This window comes from Polyodon spathula, chromosome 15, assembly GCF_017654505.1.
Source record: "Polyodon spathula isolate WHYD16114869_AA chromosome 15, ASM1765450v1, whole genome shotgun sequence".
In the NCBI taxonomy this organism is placed as follows: Eukaryota; Metazoa; Chordata; class Actinopteri; order Acipenseriformes; family Polyodontidae; genus Polyodon; species Polyodon spathula.
Genome location: NC_054548.1, coordinates 6,995,498 through 7,017,340, shown reverse-complemented (window position 1 = coordinate 7,017,340; position 21,843 = coordinate 6,995,498). Strand labels below are relative to the sequence as shown.

Below are 21,843 nucleotides of genomic sequence, written 5' to 3'. Positions count from 1 at the left end.
GGTAGGTGGTGTGTTTTTGTATTTGTTTAGATTTCAGATAGTCAGACTATTAAATATATACTGATTTATTAACCCATGGTATAGTCATTGTTTGGAATTATTGTATTGATGTATTGTTATTTTATTGAGTGTGGTCTACTTAGGTCTCTCTTTGTATTAGTGCATGCTCTATTGAGATGTATCTGTGCTGGCCCTGCGGGGACAAAGTGAATAAACTAAACTAAACTAGACAGCTTATAGTTTACACTATAGCCCCTGAAGTCTTAACAATGGTCTATATTCATAACAGTACGTATACTTGAATTCTTCCAACCGCTTTACCAAGACTGAAGCTCACCTTTCACATCACAAAGTAAAAATATGGCGGATGTGTGTTTTCCTCAGCTTTCTGAAGATGAGCTTCATAAATCCTAAACAAAAAAGACGATGAAAACATAGAAGTTGTAACGAAAACATCTACTGCCATCTCTCAGCAAAACAGACTTATAGAAGTCATGGAGAAATGCGAGCCTCAAGACATGAACTGCCTTCTACAAGAGTTCTGTGTTGCTGTCTAGAAACCGAATGCTGATAAAGCCGTCGTGTTTAATAAAACATATATGGATATGATATTTCATGTTGATCTAGTGTCCTCCAGGGGACAATACAGTCCTCAGCCTGTGGCTTTGGGCAATATAATCCCCCTGTATCCCCCTCAGGGACAATAGTTTTTAACTATATGCCTCATCTCCAGTCGATATTATATAATCTGGAATGTAGTCTTCAAACATTGTGTGTTTTAAACATATTAAAGACATACTGATTAAATATTTTTAAAATTAAATTCAAGAAAACATTATATAATACCTTTGAGCAAGGTCTTTAATCCATTGTACCACTTGCAACATGTCTGGAGAAAAGAATTAAACTGTTAAATATTACAAAGCTATAGTAGAAGCAAGCAACTTGGGCACGCCCGGTTCCTTACATGAACTCTCTAAGTTGTGTATTACTAGTTATTGAACATAAGTCTGAGATACATTTCTTTTTCATATTGAATGTAGCACATACATTAAATTTCTTAAAAACAAACAAATATAAACATTTACAGTTCTAAGGTAGTTTAGTTTAGTAAAAAATCTGGCTCTTTGTAGCCAAAGAGCTCAAAGTCTCCTTGAAAGCGTGCATAGAGACGTCTGATGTCTCTTTTACTAATTCCAGAGAAGTACTGCTCCACCTTGGTCTTATTGTACAAGGTAATGCCTGGCGGGATTGTGGGATAGGACACTAAATGGTCTATGCCTGCTGCCTTCAGAATAAACGGAGCATCCCGTTCAAGGCTCTCATGGTGTCCAATGACACTGTATTTAATTTCACAAGGAGCACAAAGTTCTACATAGGTGACCCAGTGAATTATGTGGTCTCCGAACTGTCTGTCGAGTCGCATGTGGTTTGGGTCTCCCAGGTAGCGCACAAAGTCCTCGAACTGCAGCCCCTTGGTTTCCAAGCGGTTCTTTTTGTATTTGCGAATGATCGCGGGTGCAATGTCATGTTTATACCAGGGCTCAAAACGAGGATTGTATAAAAATTTGTCCTTGAAAGCAGATATGAGTCTTTCGAAAGGATCTCTCACAATTAAGAACTTGAAGTAAGTATCTAACCTGAAAAAGAAACAGAAACATATTTACATTGTAAAATAACATAGCTAAATTACTCTCACATACCCTGAAGCGTGCTAACATTGTACTCTGCCATCCATGTCTTGTGTGCACTGAAGCATAAAAGCTTGGTGGTGGCAGATTTACCAATATAAATGTCAAAGTTTGCATCAAGGTAAAAATACACAAACACAACAACATACTGAAGTCTATTCAACTGAAGCAGATCTAAATGCTTCTGTAATTTAAAGCTTTTTTCATATTTTTACAGTTAGAAATAAGACATGGGTGTTTGATTTTCACAACCTGGAGTTCTTTATTGGTTATTTAACCCCTGTCAGTATTAAGATACACCTCTTCAATTATCAAAGTCCTTCTCAAGATGAAAGGTATTCATATCAAGCATTTAATGCAATTAGACTAATAGGTGTTAGTTACAGTGGAAGCTTTGTTCAGGTGCACAGAGGGGCTGTGTATCACCTAGTGGAATGTACTTTTTTAATGGAATAGTTTAAAAGGAATGGGAGGCATCTTTGTTTAAAGTGTGCATCTAATACAAACAACACAAAATAATCAATTAAGAAGTTAATAATGAAGAGAAAAATATGCCTGCTGTTGACCAGGGTACCTCTCTCGATTATAGTACAGTGATACAGGGGAAACATGGTCCTAAAGACAGTGCAACACATACATGAGTGATGGGTGCTGACATGGGATTACAGACCTTTTTGCTATTTCTGGTTCAGTCAAAGTGGAAAGGCGTGGCAGGCCATTTTTCTCATGGTCGTGGACAACATTATCAGGTATTTCATCAACACTGGAAAAAGCCCCTAGAGAAAAGCAAAGATAGGAATTAGAACACGGGCCAATCTATATTGTCTTCAAAACACTTGCTTAGATAGGCAAGAACGATACTTAATTGAAAGCTAATAATAAGTGTGCGTCGAAGTCAACTTCATTTATGTTACAATGAACCAGGAGCTCAGATGATGACCTAACCAAGATGAATGGGTTCACTGTGTATGGAAGAATTGATGTGATTTGGTCCATATACTGTGACAAAAATCTTCACATAGCAATATATCTTGAATAGGTTCATCCAAATAGGTCTTGACTGATCTAGTGCTAGTGATCATTTAGAACCCTGGTATTTAACAAAAGGAACAAAGTAAAGCTGTCAATATTATGAAAGTATTGGTCTGGTGAATGGAATTAAAAATGAGCAATGTGGCTTGATCTGCCTTTTTAGTTCATGTCACAATATATTCTGTGATATAGTCTAAGCCAATTTCAGTTTTATTAGTATTTAATATTTAAAAACATAATTTTTAACCTGTTTAATAAGAACATATTATAACTGCTTTGTTTAAACAAAATTCCTTATTTTATATAGAATTCTAGGAAGGATGCTTTCATAATATACTTGTCTTCTAGGTTTTCTTTGACTTAAAAGTACAAATTACAACAAATGCATTTAGTTTTTGCCCATACGTTACCTTAAAGACAAAAAACTAATTATAAAATTATACAAATCACAATATTAGCTTGAGAAAGCATGATGATCCTACACAACACCAAGAACCAGGTGAAGAGTTGAATTTCACATGAACTACACAGGCTTGAGCTTAAATATAATATTAACAGATGCACATATTAACAGTGGCCTGAACCGACTTCTAATATCACAGATGTATTTGTCTAAAATGTTAAACCATATAGACTAACAATTTCCCACAAAAAAAACAACCTAATAATAACATTCAGCAAAAAAATAAAAAATTCAGAATAACTGGGGCATTGGAAACCCTCAGAAGTGTGACATTATACATTGATAACGGAACCCTGATTAACTCCAAACAATGGAGACGAGTTTAACATGGAAAGATACAGGTTAGTTAAGAAAGACAGACACAATAAAAGAGGGGGAGGGGTCGCAATATACATTAAAACGACTTTGAATGGGAGATTCTAAGGAGGCAACTACTAGAGTGTTCAATTATAGTGCGTATGACAATCTACTTACATTTTCAAAACACATGACAAAGTACTGTACGAAAGACTATCTAAAGATTAAATCAGTAGGAATAAATGGTACAGTAGCAACAAGGATTCATAACTGGTTATAAGATAGGAAGCATAGAGTTTTAATTAGAGTTCAGGCATCAAACTGGAGTCACGTAACAAATGGGGTACCACCGGGATCAGTACTGGGACCATTGCTATTCTTCATCTATATAAATGACTTGGACCAAGACAATCAGTAAACTATGCAAGTCTGCAGAAAACACAAAACTGGGAGGGGCAGCCAACTCCCAATCAGCAACTTTAATGATACAAAGAGATTCAGACAAGATTCAAGCTTGGGCTGACATGGCAGGTGATATTTAAGGTGAATAAATAAAAAGTCTTGCACATAGGGAGCAAAATACATCAGAGGCAAGTACAGCATGAATACTAATGAAACAGAGGGGGCTATGTACGAAAATGACTTGGGGGTAGTACTGGATGAATCTATTAAGCTGAGAGCTATGAAAAAAGGCAAATAGAATGTTAGGTTGTATAGCCAAGACAGCTGAATTCAAATCAAGAGAAGCTATATTAAAATCATACAATGCACTGGTACAACGACACTTAGAATATTGTGTCCAGTTCTGGTCCCCATAGCATAAGAAAGACATTGAGGCATTGGAGAGAGTACAGAGGAGAGCAGCATGATTAATTCCAGGATTGAAGAGTATATCATACGAAAACAGACTAAAAGAGCTGAATCTGTATAGCCTAGAAAGAAGGCGGCCAGAGCCGACTTCAATTTAAAATTGTCAAGGGGTTTAACAAAGTAACTGCTGAGAATTATTTTCACAGATCACAGAGAACAGAACCAGGGGCCATAGATGGAAGCTGAAGAAGGGCATATTCAGAACCGAGGGGAGAAGGCGCTTTTTCACAGAAAGGGTGCCGAACCACTGGAACAGGCTGCCGGAAAGAGTTGTTGAAGCAGACTATCAGATCCTTCAAGAATAGACTGGATGCTGTCATTGACAATACTGTATAACCCTCTCTGTGACCATAAGACCTTTCGCTAGCCACCTGGAGGAAGGCCAGTCCGTTTAGCTATGGATTCCCAGAGGTTTCATTTCCCCTACGAACCTGGTTCATGTTGTTTTTGTTTTTCCTCTCCTGAGTGCTAAAGGACCATGCTTGCATCAAAGCAAACGAGAAGATGTGGGCCGAAAGGCCTTTTCTCGTTCTAGAATTTCTTATGTTCTTGTCTTGTTTTCCTTCATCTATTCGTAAATCATTTCTGCTGGTACTCACGTAAGAACCTAATGTTAAAAGATATGCGAGCACCTTCAACTGCAAATAGGGTAAATGTTACATCAGCTCTGATTGGTTTACATTTTTAAATCTCAGAGAAAATCAAAGAAATGTGTTTTTTGTTTTTTTTACCTTTCTGCATGTTCAATTTACTAGGGCCTACGCTAGAAAAAAGCTCAGACTGTCTACTTGTCATTTCTTTTACAATCATTAATCATAGGTCGACAAAGAATAAGTGTAGCAAACAGAAACGCGGTGCCATGGATCCACGGCAAATGTACACTTTGCGCTGTAATCACAACACATTTTGCGAGGCGTGTTTTGAGATCAATATAGAAGATACTACTTACATTTTTATTACATTTTTATCAGTTTCAAAATGCTTCAGACGGTATTTTCTAATGGAGGTTTTTACAGGGAAATCAAACAAAAACTGTCAAAGTATGAGCACTGTGATAATTATTTATGTTTAGTATTTATACTTCTAAGAAATGTAAAAGGTTGTGCTTCACTGATTAGTATCAGTTCATGAGTAGCACATCGCAGAACTCTCCATAGAGGCAGAACTCTCAGAGCTCTTGTCTGTCCGCCCTACTTGAAGGAAGGTCGTCTGAACAGGCTGTGTGTGGTAGCAGATAACTTAAAATAAAAAAAGAAGTGCATGAATGCCTATACAGCATGCTTCTTGCTACGGTGCTGGCTAAGGATTAAGGAGCCACCTGCCTGCAATCAGCTCTCTAAACAAGAAACTGATTTCCTTAATAAACAAGTATGTTAGTAACAAGCACAAATACACAGAATCAAGAAAATAGGTCACCATCACCTACATCCACAGTACAGGATGTGCATGTAAAAATATAAGTATGATATACCTAGGCACAGACAGATGGATAAGTGCACCTACTGTCTGCATCCCTAGGGTTCTGACTCATACTAAATAATATCCTTACCAAGTTTATTCACGCTTGACTAATCATCTCTCCACTGCTTTGGAGGAAAATTAATCAGTCACATGATGGCATATCTTTCTAGTTTTTATGTCCAATCCCTATAAATGCCCAGTTGTACTTTATCTCCAGAATACCAATCTTGCAATAAGAACTCTTGTGATATAAGCATATAATCACACACGTATCCTTCAGCATCACATATTTACCATTGAGAACAATTAGGACTTTCTTCCACTGCGTATTGCCTACTTTGGGTGTCTGGCAGAAGAGGATCTTGTGTTTATCGCACACAAAGATACGGTCCAGAACAAACTTGTTGACTGCAGTATGGGTGAGGTTCTTCACAGAGGCATTGCCACACATGCTGGAGATGAGTTCAAGGCGTTCGGTGTGGACTGCCTGCCAGTCCTGTTCACCCACAGCGACAACATTGCCAGCAAGCTGCAATAGAACAGAATAGTCCACATCATAATGCATCCCTGCTTCAGAGAATCCCAGGACAGAACACAGCTGTTCTTTACAGGTAGGCAACATAAAAATTTTAAAAAATAGTTGGTATCATCTCTTGCACCAAATGCAATTCCCAAGATATAACCTTCAATGGCTCAGCCAGGCTGGTATTAGTGAGTACAGGGAAACATGGTTCCAGGTATAGCCTCTATTAAATGTGAATTAATAAAGGTACCTTCACTATATCAGTGTCAGTGGGGATAATCATTACCTGTGAGGCTTTATAAATAGGAACAGAACTGAACAGTTGACTGGTTGAATAGAAGGCTCAGAATTAGAACTCAGAAACTGGAAGTCAATTAATTGCACCTTTGAATTTCAAAGCAGTAGCAGCAGGTTTTTCAACAAGCCAAGCTGTGTGTAAAGTGTACACTAGTAGCAAACTATTGATGTTAACATTTTAATTGTATAGCTGTTTGAATTGAAACAAAGTAATTGTGCAGCATGGTGTTATGGATGAATGGAATCAGTGAATCACATATACAATTACATTTTAGAACATTAATAAACAGTTTTAAACATAGTGCACTTTTAACAGCAAAGTCATTCTACCCGCTATTTATAAACCGGAATTTACCAGAAAGACCACCCACATGAATAATCATATACAGTATTAGATGCTATCAACAGTCCAACTAGCACAGTGGACACATCTTCTGTGGTCTGTGCCTATTTCAAAATACATGTAGAGAATTGCTAAGTGTTAAAGGTCATTATTTCCAATCTATGGAAAGTATCTCAATATGGGGATATATATGTGCTATAGTTCTGTTTTTACAATACTAGACATGTGTGTTAGTAGTCCAGCCGTTTCTCCCTGCTAGTTGCAGACGTTTGGTGAGCTGGTCTGCACTCTGGTCTGACCTAGTGTATTTAGAATTCGGTTTTTACATTGCCCCAGGTACATCCAAGCACTGTTCCACTAGGGACTAGAATGGAGCCATTACAACTTTTACTACACACATTCTTTCTGAGAAAAGACACTTAAGCTGATGCATCATACAATTTCTAAATTAAATTTCATTCCAAGTTTTTGCTGTTGTAATTGTGTTTTATGTGAAATCATAAATTACTTTGGCTAAATGTATTTAACTGCGCATAGTTACAAGTTAATACAGCTGACCATATCTTACAGTACAGCACCAGGTAAGAGGTTCATACAGCTACAGTGCAATTGAAAAGAGGGGGTGTGTGTGCGTGCGTGTGTGTTTGTGTGTGTGTGTGTGTGTATATCTGATCATGTCAGCATGACTGTAAAATCTGCAACCGGGTATCCACAGTGAAAAATAACTAAGTATGTGTAAAGCCTTGCATTACATTAATCAAAAGTTTTGATATTTTGTACATAGTTAAATACTGTAGTACATATATTGCCTCTTCAGATTTGTAGACTACGAGATAACCTTTTTTTTCAATAAACATTTATGCCTTTAGTAAAATATTCATCAGTACATTATTGACATTGATATACTGTATAAATTATAAATGTCAAATGGCCACAAAATTGTCCTAAAAACACCAGGCCTTATCTTCCACGTAATACAAGATCTCCATTCATATAAAATGATTCATGATTCTTTTAATTTGGGCGATGCAAAGTTTCAAAGAACAACAGGAGGGACACAAAACAGAATCATCTTTTCAAAACAACAAAACCCTGATTATACAAAAAGGGGTGCAAATCGTTTTGAAAATTGGTGCCAATCTGTTTTGAAAGTTTAGCACCAGAGTGCTAAATTAACAAACCCTGCCCTAATCAAGCCCCCTTTACAGCTTCTCACATGACACAAACCTTCTCTCCTGTGTTTGTGGGTCATGTGAGTAGTCCAAAAACTATCACCATCCTAAAACGCTTAATGTAAAAAACACTTAATGTGCATTTAAACCAATCCACCAGAAACTTTACAAAAAGCAACCCTAGCACTTCCCAATACTGTACCAACATTTCTTAATGTGCCTAAATTCAAACCAATCCCCATATAAACGTTTACCAAGTTAACCATTGTATATGTATTAGTGAAACGTACATGCAATTTAATAAAGAAACTGAAAATAGATGTGTTTGAGTGGGGTTTATTTTTAATAACTGAAAATAACCGACTTTGCCAAATAATAATAATAAAAACAGAGGGAAAAAACTGAACTAAACAAAAAATACAAACCAAAAAATTCAAGCTCACTATTACAGAACAAGTTCAAACAAAAATCTGAAAAAAATAAGACAAGAATAGCAGGCAGTCTCTCCTTTTCTGTTATAAAGTCTATATTCAAGGAACCTAATTGTAAATCTTAACACAGACAGCAAGCTATCTCCTCCAATCCGCAGCTGCCACATCATTTCCCTTCCGGGTCCATGAATTAGTGCACCGAAGCTCCGCCCCCTTTCTAGATGACCGACTTCCTTTTAACCCTGGTAATGAAGTGTCAGGCCAAACAGTCCAGGGTACTCTGTTCCTGTTACTTACTGCCCTCACAGGTTCGGGAGGGAGATTTACCACCAAAAGTCATTCTATTTCCATCACAACAGTATAACATCTATTATCACTGTTGCACTGATGAACAAGGCAAAAACACAACTCTTTATTTTAAGAAATCTACAGAACCATTTTCAAATGTTCCAAAACTTTATAAAAGCATTCCGTTTTTTGAGGTAATCAGTATCTAGGAATAGAAATGCCTCTCTGTATATATGTACTTACCATATGCCACACTTGGGAGTGTTTATACTGATGATATCCCATAGGGGTTAAGCCAACCTTTTTGGTACTAGATGGTATTAACAAAGGGGGCACTAATTGGAGCTGCGGTTTGCCTGCAGTCCTACAGTAATTATTACCATAGAACTGCATCCGTAGACTGCAGAGCTAATAACCAGTGGACAACTTGCCTTTCTAGCACAACACAGGAGTAAGTTCTACCTCTGGAACTAATGAAACAGCTAAGCCAGGCATAAGACTGTTGTGTTTGCTAATCAATGCCCCCATGATTACTGTACATGTGCCCAGTGCTTAAGGAGCATGTAAAAACCTACAGCATAAATTGGCTGTTGCTCGCATGAGTCACATTTTCATCCTGTTCGGATATTTTATAGGAGTAATCTGACTGGTTGTCAAAGCTTGTGGGTTGAGAATACAGTTTCCATCATTCCTATTCTTTCTTGGACTAAGAAAATAAGGGGCGATGAGAATAATACCGGGTTAAGGCCATGGTCCTCACTAAAAATGTGTGGTGGTCACATTAGCAACTTATGAGGGGAGTGTGTGTGCACGTGTGTGTGTGTGTGTGTGTGTGTGTGTGTGTGTGTGTGTGTCCAAGGCAGGGAAGCGAGGACTTCCCCCAAGGGGAAACTAAGGAAGGATAGGATGACGAACCAAGGTCTCCCTGGCTTGCTGAGTCGTCTAGTCGAGATTGATTATCACAAGGGCGAAAATGGGCCCCAAAGATAGGCTACAATGAGAATAGTGAATACTTCAAGTAAGGCTGTGGAATTAAGCTGAAGAGGAAGATTTTTGATTTCTGGAGGCCAGACGTCTAAGTAGCCAATGAGAGAGACCTCAGTTCTAGGAGTGCTTCAGCTGGAGGGGCTGTCATTTAGATGAGAGAGGGCATCTGGCATGTGAATGACCATCGCCACAGAAACTGCACAGTAGTAAAAATCAGCATCCTTTGGAAATGCAGAATGAAAAATTGAAATTATTGCACAGCTGACTGCCGCTGGAATATGTGATGGTCTTCCATGAGAATCTTTGCTTGTTGAAAAAGCAGGCGGAGCTGAAGAACAAACAGAAGAAACTGCAGACGCATGATTCCTGAAAAATAAATAAATAAATAAATAAAATAAAAATGTTGTTCAGAGCAGGGGAAGATAATTTGAGGCGGTGTCCAAAAGCAGCCTCCTCATCAGAGGTAAAAAGGCCAGATGAAGCACAAACTGCAAGCGTTAGCATAGAGACTACTGAAGAATCTATTAAAGATCATTATCGGGCCGAGACCAGTAATCCGTGTATTGTCAAATGCTAACCGAGAAGATGCTTTGGCTGACCGGGAGATCAACAATGTTAAATAATATGAGTCCAGTTGTTGTCGTTGGGGAGATTGCTAAAAACAGAAAAAAAAACAAGTACAATTCTCCGATTCTCTTTTGCTTACACAGCCAAGGATCCCGAGATTTTAGAGTAACAGACAGATCTCCACGGTCAACCACCCTGTGATCCACAAATTCTGAGATTGCAATAAGAATCAAGACCATATTAACATCTTTACTTCAATAATATTGCATCTCAGTTGAGGAGAGAGTGAGTGCAATTAACTAGTGAAACAGCACAGGATCCTGAAGTAGAGGCGGTCGCTAAAATCAAGATTGGCTGCTTGAGAACAGGTGTGGGCGTGGCTGCAGCAGCAAGAGAGGCGAGCGCTGCAGCTGCTGCTCTACTGATGAGGATGTAATGTCTGCCTATAGCAATGGAGGTGGATAGAGGGTTGGTTAACTTTGTTAAACCTGATAAGGCAAACTGGAGGTAAGATCAGATGAAAGTGAAAGCTGAGGGGTTGTAGATGTTGAACCGCAGGCGAGTGAAGCTTGCAAAGTAGCTGGGGCAGCGAAGTGAACTGATCTCTGCAGAGTCTTTCTAGAGGACAGACAGACTCGTCTGATATGGAATTACAATATGAAACAAATAAAGCAGCCCGATCGCACCCTGCTTCAATGGGAAATCCTTTTTGAAAAGGCTTTCACGAGTTTGTCGATGGGCCAATCCTTGTAAAAAAAAAAAAAAAAGAAAAAAAAAATTGCGCTGGAGAATCGTCCTCAGGTTTAATGCGTTTAGCACGGCAAAGAGAAACGGCAGCGTGTACAGCTGGATAAGCAGGGATTGAAGCAGCATCATATGGAGAAGCAGGACTCATTAAAAGTTTTTTCAATGGATAATTTGTAAAGGAGGCAGTGTGGTCCAGTGGTTAAAGTCCAGGGCTTGTAACTAGAAAGTCACCGGTTCAAATCCCACCTCTGCCACTGACTGGCTCACTGTGTGACCCTGAGCAAGTCACTTAACCTCCTTGTGCTCCATCCTGCGGATGAGATGTTAAATCAATGTCCTATTGTAAGTGACTCTGCATATAATGCACAGTTCACAGCCTCCCTCTGTAAAGAGATTTGTGATGGTGGTCCACTATGAAAGGCGCTACATAAAAATAAAATATATTACTATTATTATTATTACTGAAGGAAGACAGCCAGAAGGGGAGAGAATTTCTTCATCAGAGTCAGATGAAAGCCGCCTTGAGTGAGTAGTTATTTTATACTGACTGAAAACAAAGGTCTGTTTTAAAATTGGGTCTGCAAGAGTGCATGGTAACCACAAACTGAAAAGCAAGGTGAGAATTAAGAAGCTGGCTACGCGTTAAATAGGGTGACTGACAGGTAATTCAAGGGTGACTGACAGATATTTTAGCGGGATGACTCAGGGGAGGAGTCCCAGCTTCAGCCCCCCAAAATACACAAAGGTTCTATAAACAAGTTAATTACCATAGATTGATACTCAATTGTAAAGGCAAGGGAAAGGCAGCTTATCTTCTTGTGCAATTAACACACTTGATTTAATTTAATACCTGCCGACAAAAACTTCTCTACAATGTACCACGATTTGTTTGTGCCTGTGGCACAAGTAAAAATAGAATTAAATCATCAAACTACACACTTTCTTACATTACCTCTTCCAAAGAATTTCTGAGCCCGAAAACCAGTTTGTGATGTCATAACTATTTTATAGCCTTTATGTCATGGCAAATTTCGCCCCCCTCCTTAAATAAATATCAACAAACGTTGATACTCAAATTTTGTTCAGGTTTTTCAAAGTTATAAATAACTGAGCTATGGCTAAATATGTAAAGCATACTACACATACCCACACGTATATATAGGGCCGGATTAACCCATCACTGGGTCCTACGCAAGCATAAAACGTGCGGGCCCCGTACACTGAGCAAACAGCCACACACACATATACATAAGTGCATGATCACACACACACACACACACACACCCCTCTATATACATTGTAACCTTTATAACTATTATAATAAAAAGGCAACAGTTCAAACAAGCAAGGAACACCACATGAAGCTGAAAAGGTAATATATAGAAGGGGTTCAAACTTTTGTTCATAACAGTAGCTCCACAACAGTCCACGAAAACAAAAAGTAAAAAACAAACATACCAGTTGTGCAGTCAAGTGCGTTACAGTTTACTGCACGCAAAATCGGCAATAATGTTTCCTTGTTTTTTTGTTGATCAGATTCATTAAAGAAAAAGAAAACGCCCTTTTCTCCAGAGCAGAAAAACCGCCAATGTTTTGTCATACAAGTAAGTTCAGGTGTTACATCTGCTAGATTTCTGTACCCTTGATGATTCTGTGCCGACACAGCTGCATTTTTTTCAAAGATTGCTGGACGTGAACACTTGTTGTTTCTGAACAATATTTACATGTAATAAAATGAAAATGTGTTTTTAAAAAAAAAAAAAAAAACTTTTATAAGGTTACTGTAAATCAAGGGTTTCGTGTATTGAGCAACGCAGGAGGCTGAGCGTACTGTAGAAAATCAGTGGTGTTAAATGTGCTGTTTTATTTTGCCACATAATTAGTTTTGTCTTGTTTAAAATATCTGTTGCAAGCTGCAGCAGAACTCAATGACAGTGCTTGAGAGCACAGCGGAGCTCGGGCACAGAAATATTGCACGTGCACATCCAGCGATCTTTGAAAAACTGCATCTGCACAGGCAAGGAAACGTGGGGATACAGAATCCTATGGGGTCGTGAAATCTGTGTAACACCTGTCAGAACAATTTGATTTTGGAGATACATGCCGAAGAGTGAAGTTTGTTACAGTTTAGGTGCAAATCTGTATTTAAAAAAAAAAAGAAAAAACGCAAACCGTTTTGGGCCACCCCTTGAGTTCGGCCCCTAGGCACATGCCTAGTTTGTCTATACATTAATCTGGCAAAAAGGTTAATTTCTACTGGTTACCACCTGCAATGGAACATGAGCGAATCATAAGAAAATAACTGTGTACAAACTATAAAGACCCTATGTCAAAGCATATAGTCTGTATCATTGATATGGCCAAAGACTAAAGCAAAGTGGCAGTAAAAGGCTTAATTTATACTGGACAACACTGGTAACAGAACTAAGAACATCCAATCACACAGCTGTGTACCAGAAATAAGGACCACAACACAAAGTGTGCTGTGGCTAGATTTTGCTCAAGGAGTTTCCAATAACAAATATCTTAGCTGAAATGGTTTATGAGATATTAACTGTAGTAGGTGTCAGCAAATTGGCAAACTAATACTAGCTCCCCTCACAGGGTTATTTAAATCTACCTCAGCCTGTAAGATCCTAGTTCTGTAGCAAGTGGAGACTGTTACCTGGAGTTTTGTGTCTGGTCTTTTTCTTTTAGGCACTTGTGATGGTGACTCTGCGTCACCTGTTGCTATCACTGTCCAACCCAATGGCTCAGGCCTGCCACCATAATCTGAAAAGCAAGAAAGAGACAAGTCAGTTCTGTACGTATTTAAGAATGCTGTTACTGTATATAAGCCTGGGACTATAGGAGACTTGCACAAAACAAATGTGAATACCTCAGGATAGTGATTCATTGAACAGAGAAAAACATACTAGATGTATGATTTTCTATTCATTTGGCCCAGCCAGAAATTAACCAATTACTATAGAAACACAAGCATATCTATACAGTGCACGGAGTGACAGAATGGCAAGAAGTCTTCAGAAAAGAGGACTGCAGCTGAAACTCCCTTAAGGATTGTAAACCTTTCTGGCTTCTGATCTGTTTTTCTTTGCTACAACAAACTTCCTTCACAGACAGAGATGACATTTTGTCAAAAGCTTTACTTACTTTCTCACATCAATTGTAGGCTACAGCTGACCAAATATTGGTGACCCAGCTCAATATTTACATTTTCATACTTACAATTTACAAGTCACTGTGGGAACCTTTAACAAGTCCTGTCCTTCATTTGGGCTTTTGGATTTTCAGAGTGGTTTTTGAATGTGTAAACGTGCAAGTGGAATGCATGCAGGAAACGTACAACAAAGTCACAGTGTCTTGGGAGACACTCCTAAAAACGAGGGGTCTCTACCAAGGGAATCTTTTTTTATTGAAAAACATAAACCTTCCAGATATTGTTTACCTGGAGTGTTAAAACACTTGGAGGCTGACGTATATACTGCAAACCCATGACAACGTATAAATAAGAAAGCCTGCAGGGACTGGAAGCCTGCATAACTGCCTGGTGTCTCATGCTCAGAGTTAATTTTTCACCCTCCTGCTCGTCTTACACGGTTTTGGGCCAGGCAGGAATTATATGTATTCTTGTCACCTAATGACAGCAGGAAGCAGCCGTGAAAAGAACATAGTGACTTGTCCACACTGCAGACACCTTAAACGCACATCGTTAAAAAAAGATTACGCTTGGAAAGTTCTTATTAAAAAGGTCTAGTCCAAAGTATGAAAATTCATTTTCAAAACACTGATTAGCTTCAATACCATTTTAACTGCTTCCTTTATTGTACAACTGGATTTTCTAATGAAAAGGTCATACACAAAGAGAAGTCCTCTCCATTTTAACCTCCCATGCTTTCATAGATTTAAAGCAAACAAAAACCAAAATGCAGTTTTGAGGCTGTCAGTCAGGCTTGAAATCTTTGCATGAAATCTAATATGCCTGTGAACCTGCCAAACCACCTGTATATATGTGTTGAGGTAGAGAATAAGCAAACAAAAAAAGCTTCAGTAATTATGGTGTCATTACAGGATGAAATTGCTAAATATTTTGCAGGCTTCATTAAGTAGATGTACTTTACAGCAAACATGGTATTTTTTAGGACACTGGGTTGCTTAGAGCTATGTGTTCTTTATTCCTCAACTTTATTCAGATTTAGTTTTGGCTACAATCCATCAGAAAATACTGCTCTTTATATGAACACAAAAAAATGTAAATCTAACAGCAATGTGCTGAGTATATATAAATTTTTTTCAATTCTAAACAATTCTAACTTGCCTGAAAACTTTTTTGTTCTCTCATTTTCCCATCTGGGAGAAACCCGCCTCCTGTGTGGTTACCTGAGCGATACCTTCGTTCATTTTCAATTTCTAATTCTCTCAGACTTCTAAACATATCACAGACTTTTTTCAAGACTGCAGGAATCAAGATGCATCACTCTAATGCTGTAGTGAGGAGCCATTGTTAAGACTGTGCTATCTGTATTCCATTTTAAAACGTGCTTCATCATACTGTACCAGTTGAATGGGCATGCTTCCCATGAAGCATTGCAACCGTAAAGCAGCTCTACAGTGCGACTGTTAACTAAACAAAAGCCTTCGAATTACACTAGGCGAATAAATGCCCTGGCACCACAGCTCTTTAATCAAAACCTACTAGAAGGCCAACCTTCACTCAATGAAGCAGCAAATTCAGATAAGCAGGGCCATGATAGCCAATACAAAGACCTGGTGTAATGTGAAGGGTTACAGTAGATTTGTTGTGAATAAGTATTCTAACTGTGTTTTTGTATCAATCAACTACAACTGGTTTAAGTGAAACATAACTTTAAGAAAATCAAACAATGAACCGCAATAAGCAACACAGTCCAAAAATAATAATTCTTAATACCACACAGGTGGATAATAATTGCTCTAAACAACCGCAGATACTGGTGTTTTGTATTTATTAATATAATAGCCTTCCTGGCACTTAAGAAAGGCAGAAATACACTAACGAGACTCATATACATTGTTTTAATCAGCACTGGCAGTATTTCCATTTGGATCCATTCCCCACTGCGTTTTTAAATTCTTTAAGAAAGACAGGTTCCAGAAATAGGACATGTTATTTTGTTGGCACATTGCCTACCATCTGGGATTCTGAAGGAGAAGTTGATGAACTTGCTGGCAAACATCAGGATCAAGAGTACCCAACCACATGCCCCAAGAAGCAGCCAGTGATGCCGCATGGTGTCAGACTTCAGCCATCAACACCGTGCTGTGTCCTGGAACAGAGAGGAGTTTGCGTGAGCCACTGATAAATGATATATGTCCCACCACAGCGGCTTCAACTACAAAAATTAGAGCTGCCGGCATCAGTTTCATGATAAAGAATTTCACAATTACCTATTTCCATAATGTAGAGTACTATATCATATTGTTTTTCATTCAATACACATTTTACATATAGGGCTGTTGTCATGTAACAATACAAAATCTGTTTTTAGCTTTCAACATTATTGGTTATCATATGTTCTAGCAACTATTAATGTTTCCTAAACAGATTTCAGGAAGTTAGCTCTAAATATTTTTTTTTTTCTTATAGGATCGTGATAATAATCTATTTGTGATTGTGACAGGGATAGCCGAGTGGTGACGTCAGTCCAGAAACAGGAACTGAAAACAACATTTCTTTATCTTTGACCTTCGTTTTTGAGTTCTTTTACTCCTCCGTTTTCACACACAACGTTCCTCCTCTTTGAACATCCACCCTGAACAGGGAGAGCAGTAGGCTTTTTATACAGGTGACCATCTCCCAATTAGCAACAAATTAATTACTTAATTAACTCGGGAGATGGCCACCTTCTGCACAGGGTTTTATTGCACGCTGCCAAGCAATAACAAACACGGCTTTTTCATCGTCACATTTACACATAAATTATAATAACAAAACATTGTATTTTTAAATCAACACAAAATAATACTAACAAGAACCCGTTCCCAAACAACCTTTTCTATGTGCTGGGCTCTCTCCTACCGCCCTGCCACAGTGATGTTATCAATACTTTGTTTAGTCTTGATTACTCACTGTTCTGAAAAATGATTATTAATAATTGTATTACAGGCAATAGCTTTGTTTCTGACAGCTATCCAAATCTAACACTGATCAGTGGAACTGTTCCTTTCTTCCTGTAGATAACTAACTTGTCCATACAGAGTTGCTGGCATGGTGGCACAGAAATAAACTAGCCATCAGAAACATTAATTTCATCCCACTAGAGGAGAGACCAACAATAAGGATGAAAAAAAGAAAAAGGGTGTGAGAGAAATAACTAGTAACTTTGGAAAATAGTGAATATATGGAAACTAAAACACGATTTAAGATAATCGTGATTATCTGGTTCATTTTTTTTTTGCTGATAACCGTTAACTGGAAACTCTATATTCCTTCCTAACAGGAAATATCTCTTTGATATCTATGTTGTCATTGAAAAGATGTTTGTGTTGGTAATGCATGAACACTTTCTTCCTTAGTAGCAGAAAGTCGTGACCTACTGCAATGCAGTACAATCAACCAGAGCCATTATCATGAAAGATCAAACACGAGGAGGAGAAACAACAGATTCAAGTCTGCTGCCAGTGGCAGACAGGCCAGCGCTGGCTGGTGTTTCTGAACAATGACACTGTCAGCCTGACTGGAATAAAATCTTATTGTATAATACAGTTTACAAATGATTATTTTAGGAGCCCTGTCAGATAAGAATAATAAAGAATATATTAAGTACAATAGTGCTCAGCTAGCAGGTAACGAATGTGGTGTACACTGGGACATATTTATTTGCTTCTAGTTGTTGAAAAGATCTCCCACTGCAATCCTAAATTAATTCATATTTCTAACAAATTACATATTCAATGAAGAGATAATGTGAACAAAAAAAAACAGCATCCCCATAGCATAATAGAAGGCGTATGTCATATCTGATCAAATGGTTTGTAAACATGAAGTAAAACAGAAATGTGAAATGTATACCACTGCCATATCCAAAGAGTAAAAACGAAGAGGCACTGAAACTGTTTTTCACACCAGCTGTAATGAAACTTTAATGTGAAACTTGTACCAACTGTAAAGCAATAGGGCAGCAACATTAGGTCAGAGGACAATGTCATGGTCACCAGCAGTTTATAGAAGTTTGCACACATGAAGTCACCACCTCAAATGGTTTCTGAGATGCAAGGCTTTGAGACAGTGGCAGCTCCAACAACAACAAAAAAAGTCAGGAAAGGGTTCATTTTTGTTGTACTATCCATACGATTGAACTTGATCTACAGAATCATAGAATACAATTGTTAGATATTTCAATCCAGTAACATTTGAAATTATCCTTGCACATTAAAGGGATACTTTATATGAATGTTGTGTGTTCTCTTGAAAAAAATAAATAAATAAAAAAACTTTCCAGAAATAGTAAGATGCAGATAGAGGCCTTCCAATAAACGTCTTAAGCGGCTTGCTATTTTTTCCATGTTTTTGTCCACAAAAACACAGCAACAAAAAATTACAAAGACATGGGTGGAAAACAGACTCCAGCACAGCAGTCTGAGACATTCCTGGCTTTGCTATGAGTCTTAGGAAGCTTTGGCCTTCGCTGTACTTTATGAAAACGAGCGCTCAGATGTAAGTTACGTCAAAGAGAAACCAAGAATGACTTAAACTGCTAGGCAGCAGGAGTATTATTTCTACCGCTGAAACAGTTACCTTGATACTGTCAAAAGGGTTCAGAGATTCCATGTGTCCTGAGCTTCTCTGGTACCAACACTGAACAGCCTTCCTCATCCCATTCAAATCATGAGACAATATAGGCAATAATATATTAATAATAACCGATACAGGCAATAATATACTCTGTATAATGAAAGAAAGTTCCTATTGTCACGTTAATGAGGAAATGTCAGGAGGAAAGCTGTTCATTTTAAAATTACTTGGAAATGTCATTTAATTTCATTCCAATCAGGAAAATTACGCGCTCTTATATCCATTGTGAATTGATATATCCTTAATAATTCAGATATATATATATATATATATATATATATTAGGTGTTAGGTGAAACATCAATCCACTGTAAAAGATACCTTGACATTTTCTACCCCAAACAATGGGGTTTTGTCTACAAAATAATGGGATTTTTTAAAGTATTATTATTATTATTATTATTATTATTATTATTATTATTAAAAATCCACATATATGGTACCTGACAGCAAGACCAGTTTGGTTGGATATGTAACAAAACATGGCCAGACATGGCAAAAAGGGACTAGGTGATCTGAATTGGAATATTTAGACAAACACTGCTTGAAACGCATATGGGGGCAAAATTACCTTCTTGAAAGATCTACATTTATTAGTCACACTTTCAAAAAGATATGAAAAGGAATCAGTGAATAGGCTAATGTCTGAAATAAAGAACACATCTAGATGACTTTTTGTTTGTTGGTTTTAAAATGCGTGTTTATATTTTTTACATTAATATCCAATTAAACAGTAGTAACAAAAATCTCAACCCACACTGTGTTATTGTATACTGACCCAACAGAAACCACCTGGAATGACTGCAAAAACACAACAGATTGTAAAGTAAAGAACTAAATTAGCTTGGCTGACTTAAGCGGATGTATCTCCTAGTCCATATAAACACCATAACAACACATCTGTGTTATCATTAAAAAGATACTTGTGTGGTGTAATGCATGAACAATTTTATTATAAAGCAATGGCACTGCTGAAAATAACATCGCATTAAAACAAGAGCAACAAAACCTCCAGAACTCTACCCCCCGCCCCTTCGCTTTGTAAATGCTAAAGGTAAGGCCTCGGTCGGATCCTGGCGATCAAACTCCATCACAACGCCGGTTTTGTCGACTGTTTCTGAGATCATGGTATTGGCTACAGCATCCGCACATAATACCCTACTGCTACACACCAGAGCCGATAAAGTCTTACACACACAATGGATTTTAAACACACCTGCTGTTTCACCGGATAATCTGCGGCGGGGTCTCTTCTCCGATGTTGTAAATGTTCGGTTTTATAAGCATTTTCATGTTTCTAATGCCGGCTTTGCAATTCGTCGTTTTGTTTCTTCGCTCCTTTCTCTGACTTGCAATTGGAACGCGATCACAGTCGCCCTCTAGCGAGAACTGTAAGACCCAACCAAAAACTAAACTCTATGTTTCTTTATTTATTTATTCCAATGATAAAAAAAAGACGTAAAACAATGGTTACGGAACACTTAACTCACAAACTTAAAAATAGAAAGTTCGGCCAAAGATTTTTTTCGTTAAGCTTTAACAGGCCAATTTAGTAAAAATAAAATGAGGAAAATATACATTATTACATGTATTCATGAAATATAGGTTAAAACGTTACTGCGTATTACCTTTTCAGTTCAGACAGTGAGCGTCGGGTGTAGCGGCCGCTAGAGGGCGCAAAAGAAACGGTGTTATAACAATAGTCACAGTAGTTTGGTAGTGACAGGTGTAGGGGTAGGAGTTCATTTTAGGGGTAAGGTGTAAGTTGCAAGTTGCTCATGAACAAATAAACGGTGGTGTAATTGTAAATGAGGTAAGGTGAATGATGGAGTAACATGAAGTTTAGTTCTGTTGAAGGGGCATGATTTGCCAAAGATATCCCGTTTCTGTGCCGCTGCGTTTTTAAATTCATCGGTGCTCTGCATCGCTGAGTTGAAGTTTCAAAAGATTTGGCGTCTCCCTAAGGAAAATCAAACGAACTGCAAATCACTCAAATACATTTCAAATCACACACAAATCTAAAACAAATACGTAATAGAAAAACTCATAAATTAATAAACGTGTCGTGTAAAACTAAACACACAAAGCAGAGGAGGTGCAAATGAATGTATCTTTCCCACAGCTGTTTTCATGAACGTAACCTTTATATTTCTCATATTTCAAATTAAATAAAACAAAACACAATACGCGGACAAGATGCGAAAGAATTTGCACCTGGTAACCCCTGTGTAGACTGCCTGATCCAGTGCCAAGTCCCAGCACCCTGCCCTATGGTGCAAGCAATTAAGTCCTGCAAATTAACAGTTCCGAAATGCAATACCTCCACCCAGCCCCCAGGTTGTTGCTGCTCCCACCCCCCATGGTATGTGGCAAGCCAATCACAGTGGATCACCAGCTTCCGATCCCTGGGTGCCAATTTTACCTGATAGGTTTCACCTCCCCAAGTCGTTCCAGGTCCCACCCAAGCACTGCCCAGGTTGGGGCAGTGTCCCCGCTTACAGCGAGGGGCTATAAATCCACACATACTAGCCAAACATCAACAAAGCAGCGGTGCAGCTGGTTGACTCCTGCACAGCAGTACGGCAGGCTAACAGGACCAGGGGCATCTGTACATCCCAGTCTTTCTGGTGGCTTGCGGTGACACTAGCCAACTGGGTCAGTTAAACCGCTCCACCAGCTCGTCGTTCTGTTGCGCCCCTGGTCCAAGTGCAGCACCTGTGGTACTCCAAATACAGCTCTGGCCACTTCTCTGACTGATTAAACTGTGGAAAGGGGCCTAGGATATCGGCTTTGATCCATCCCATGTGCTCCCCGGTTTGGAAACTGTTGCAGTGGTGTGTG

General features: G+C 38.4%; 1 protein-coding gene across 1 annotated transcript; it reads right to left on the bottom strand.

Annotated features, from left to right (window-relative positions):
- Window positions 1-843: 843 nt before the first annotated feature.
- On the bottom strand, window positions 844-20,406 carry LOC121327588 (carbohydrate sulfotransferase 10-like). The gene is made up of 6 exons (XM_041271692.1): window positions 20,219-20,406; window positions 16,340-16,475; window positions 13,835-13,941; window positions 6,109-6,343; window positions 2,362-2,467; window positions 844-1,640 (listed from the first exon to the last, which is right to left on the bottom strand). The coding sequence occupies exons 2-6, from the start codon at window positions 16,437-16,439 to the stop codon at window positions 1,103-1,105; spliced, it is 1,086 nt and encodes a 361-aa protein (XP_041127626.1). The 5' UTR covers window positions 16,440-16,475; window positions 20,219-20,406; the 3' UTR covers window positions 844-1,102.
- Window positions 20,407-21,843: the final 1,437 nt, after the last annotated feature.

Coding starts and splice junctions, on each gene's coding strand:
- LOC121327588 (XM_041271692.1), bottom strand. CDS start 16,439: ATGCGGCATCACTGGCTGCTTCTTGGGGCATGTGGTTGGGTACTCTTG. Junction 13,942..16,339: donor CTCCTTCAGAATCCCAGATG/GTAGGCAATGTG, acceptor CTTGCTTTTCAG/ATTATGGTGGCAGGCCTGAG. Junction 1,641..2,361: donor GAACCAGAAATAGCAAAAAG/GTCTGTAATCCC, acceptor TTTCTTTTTCAG/GTTAGATACTTACTTCAAGT.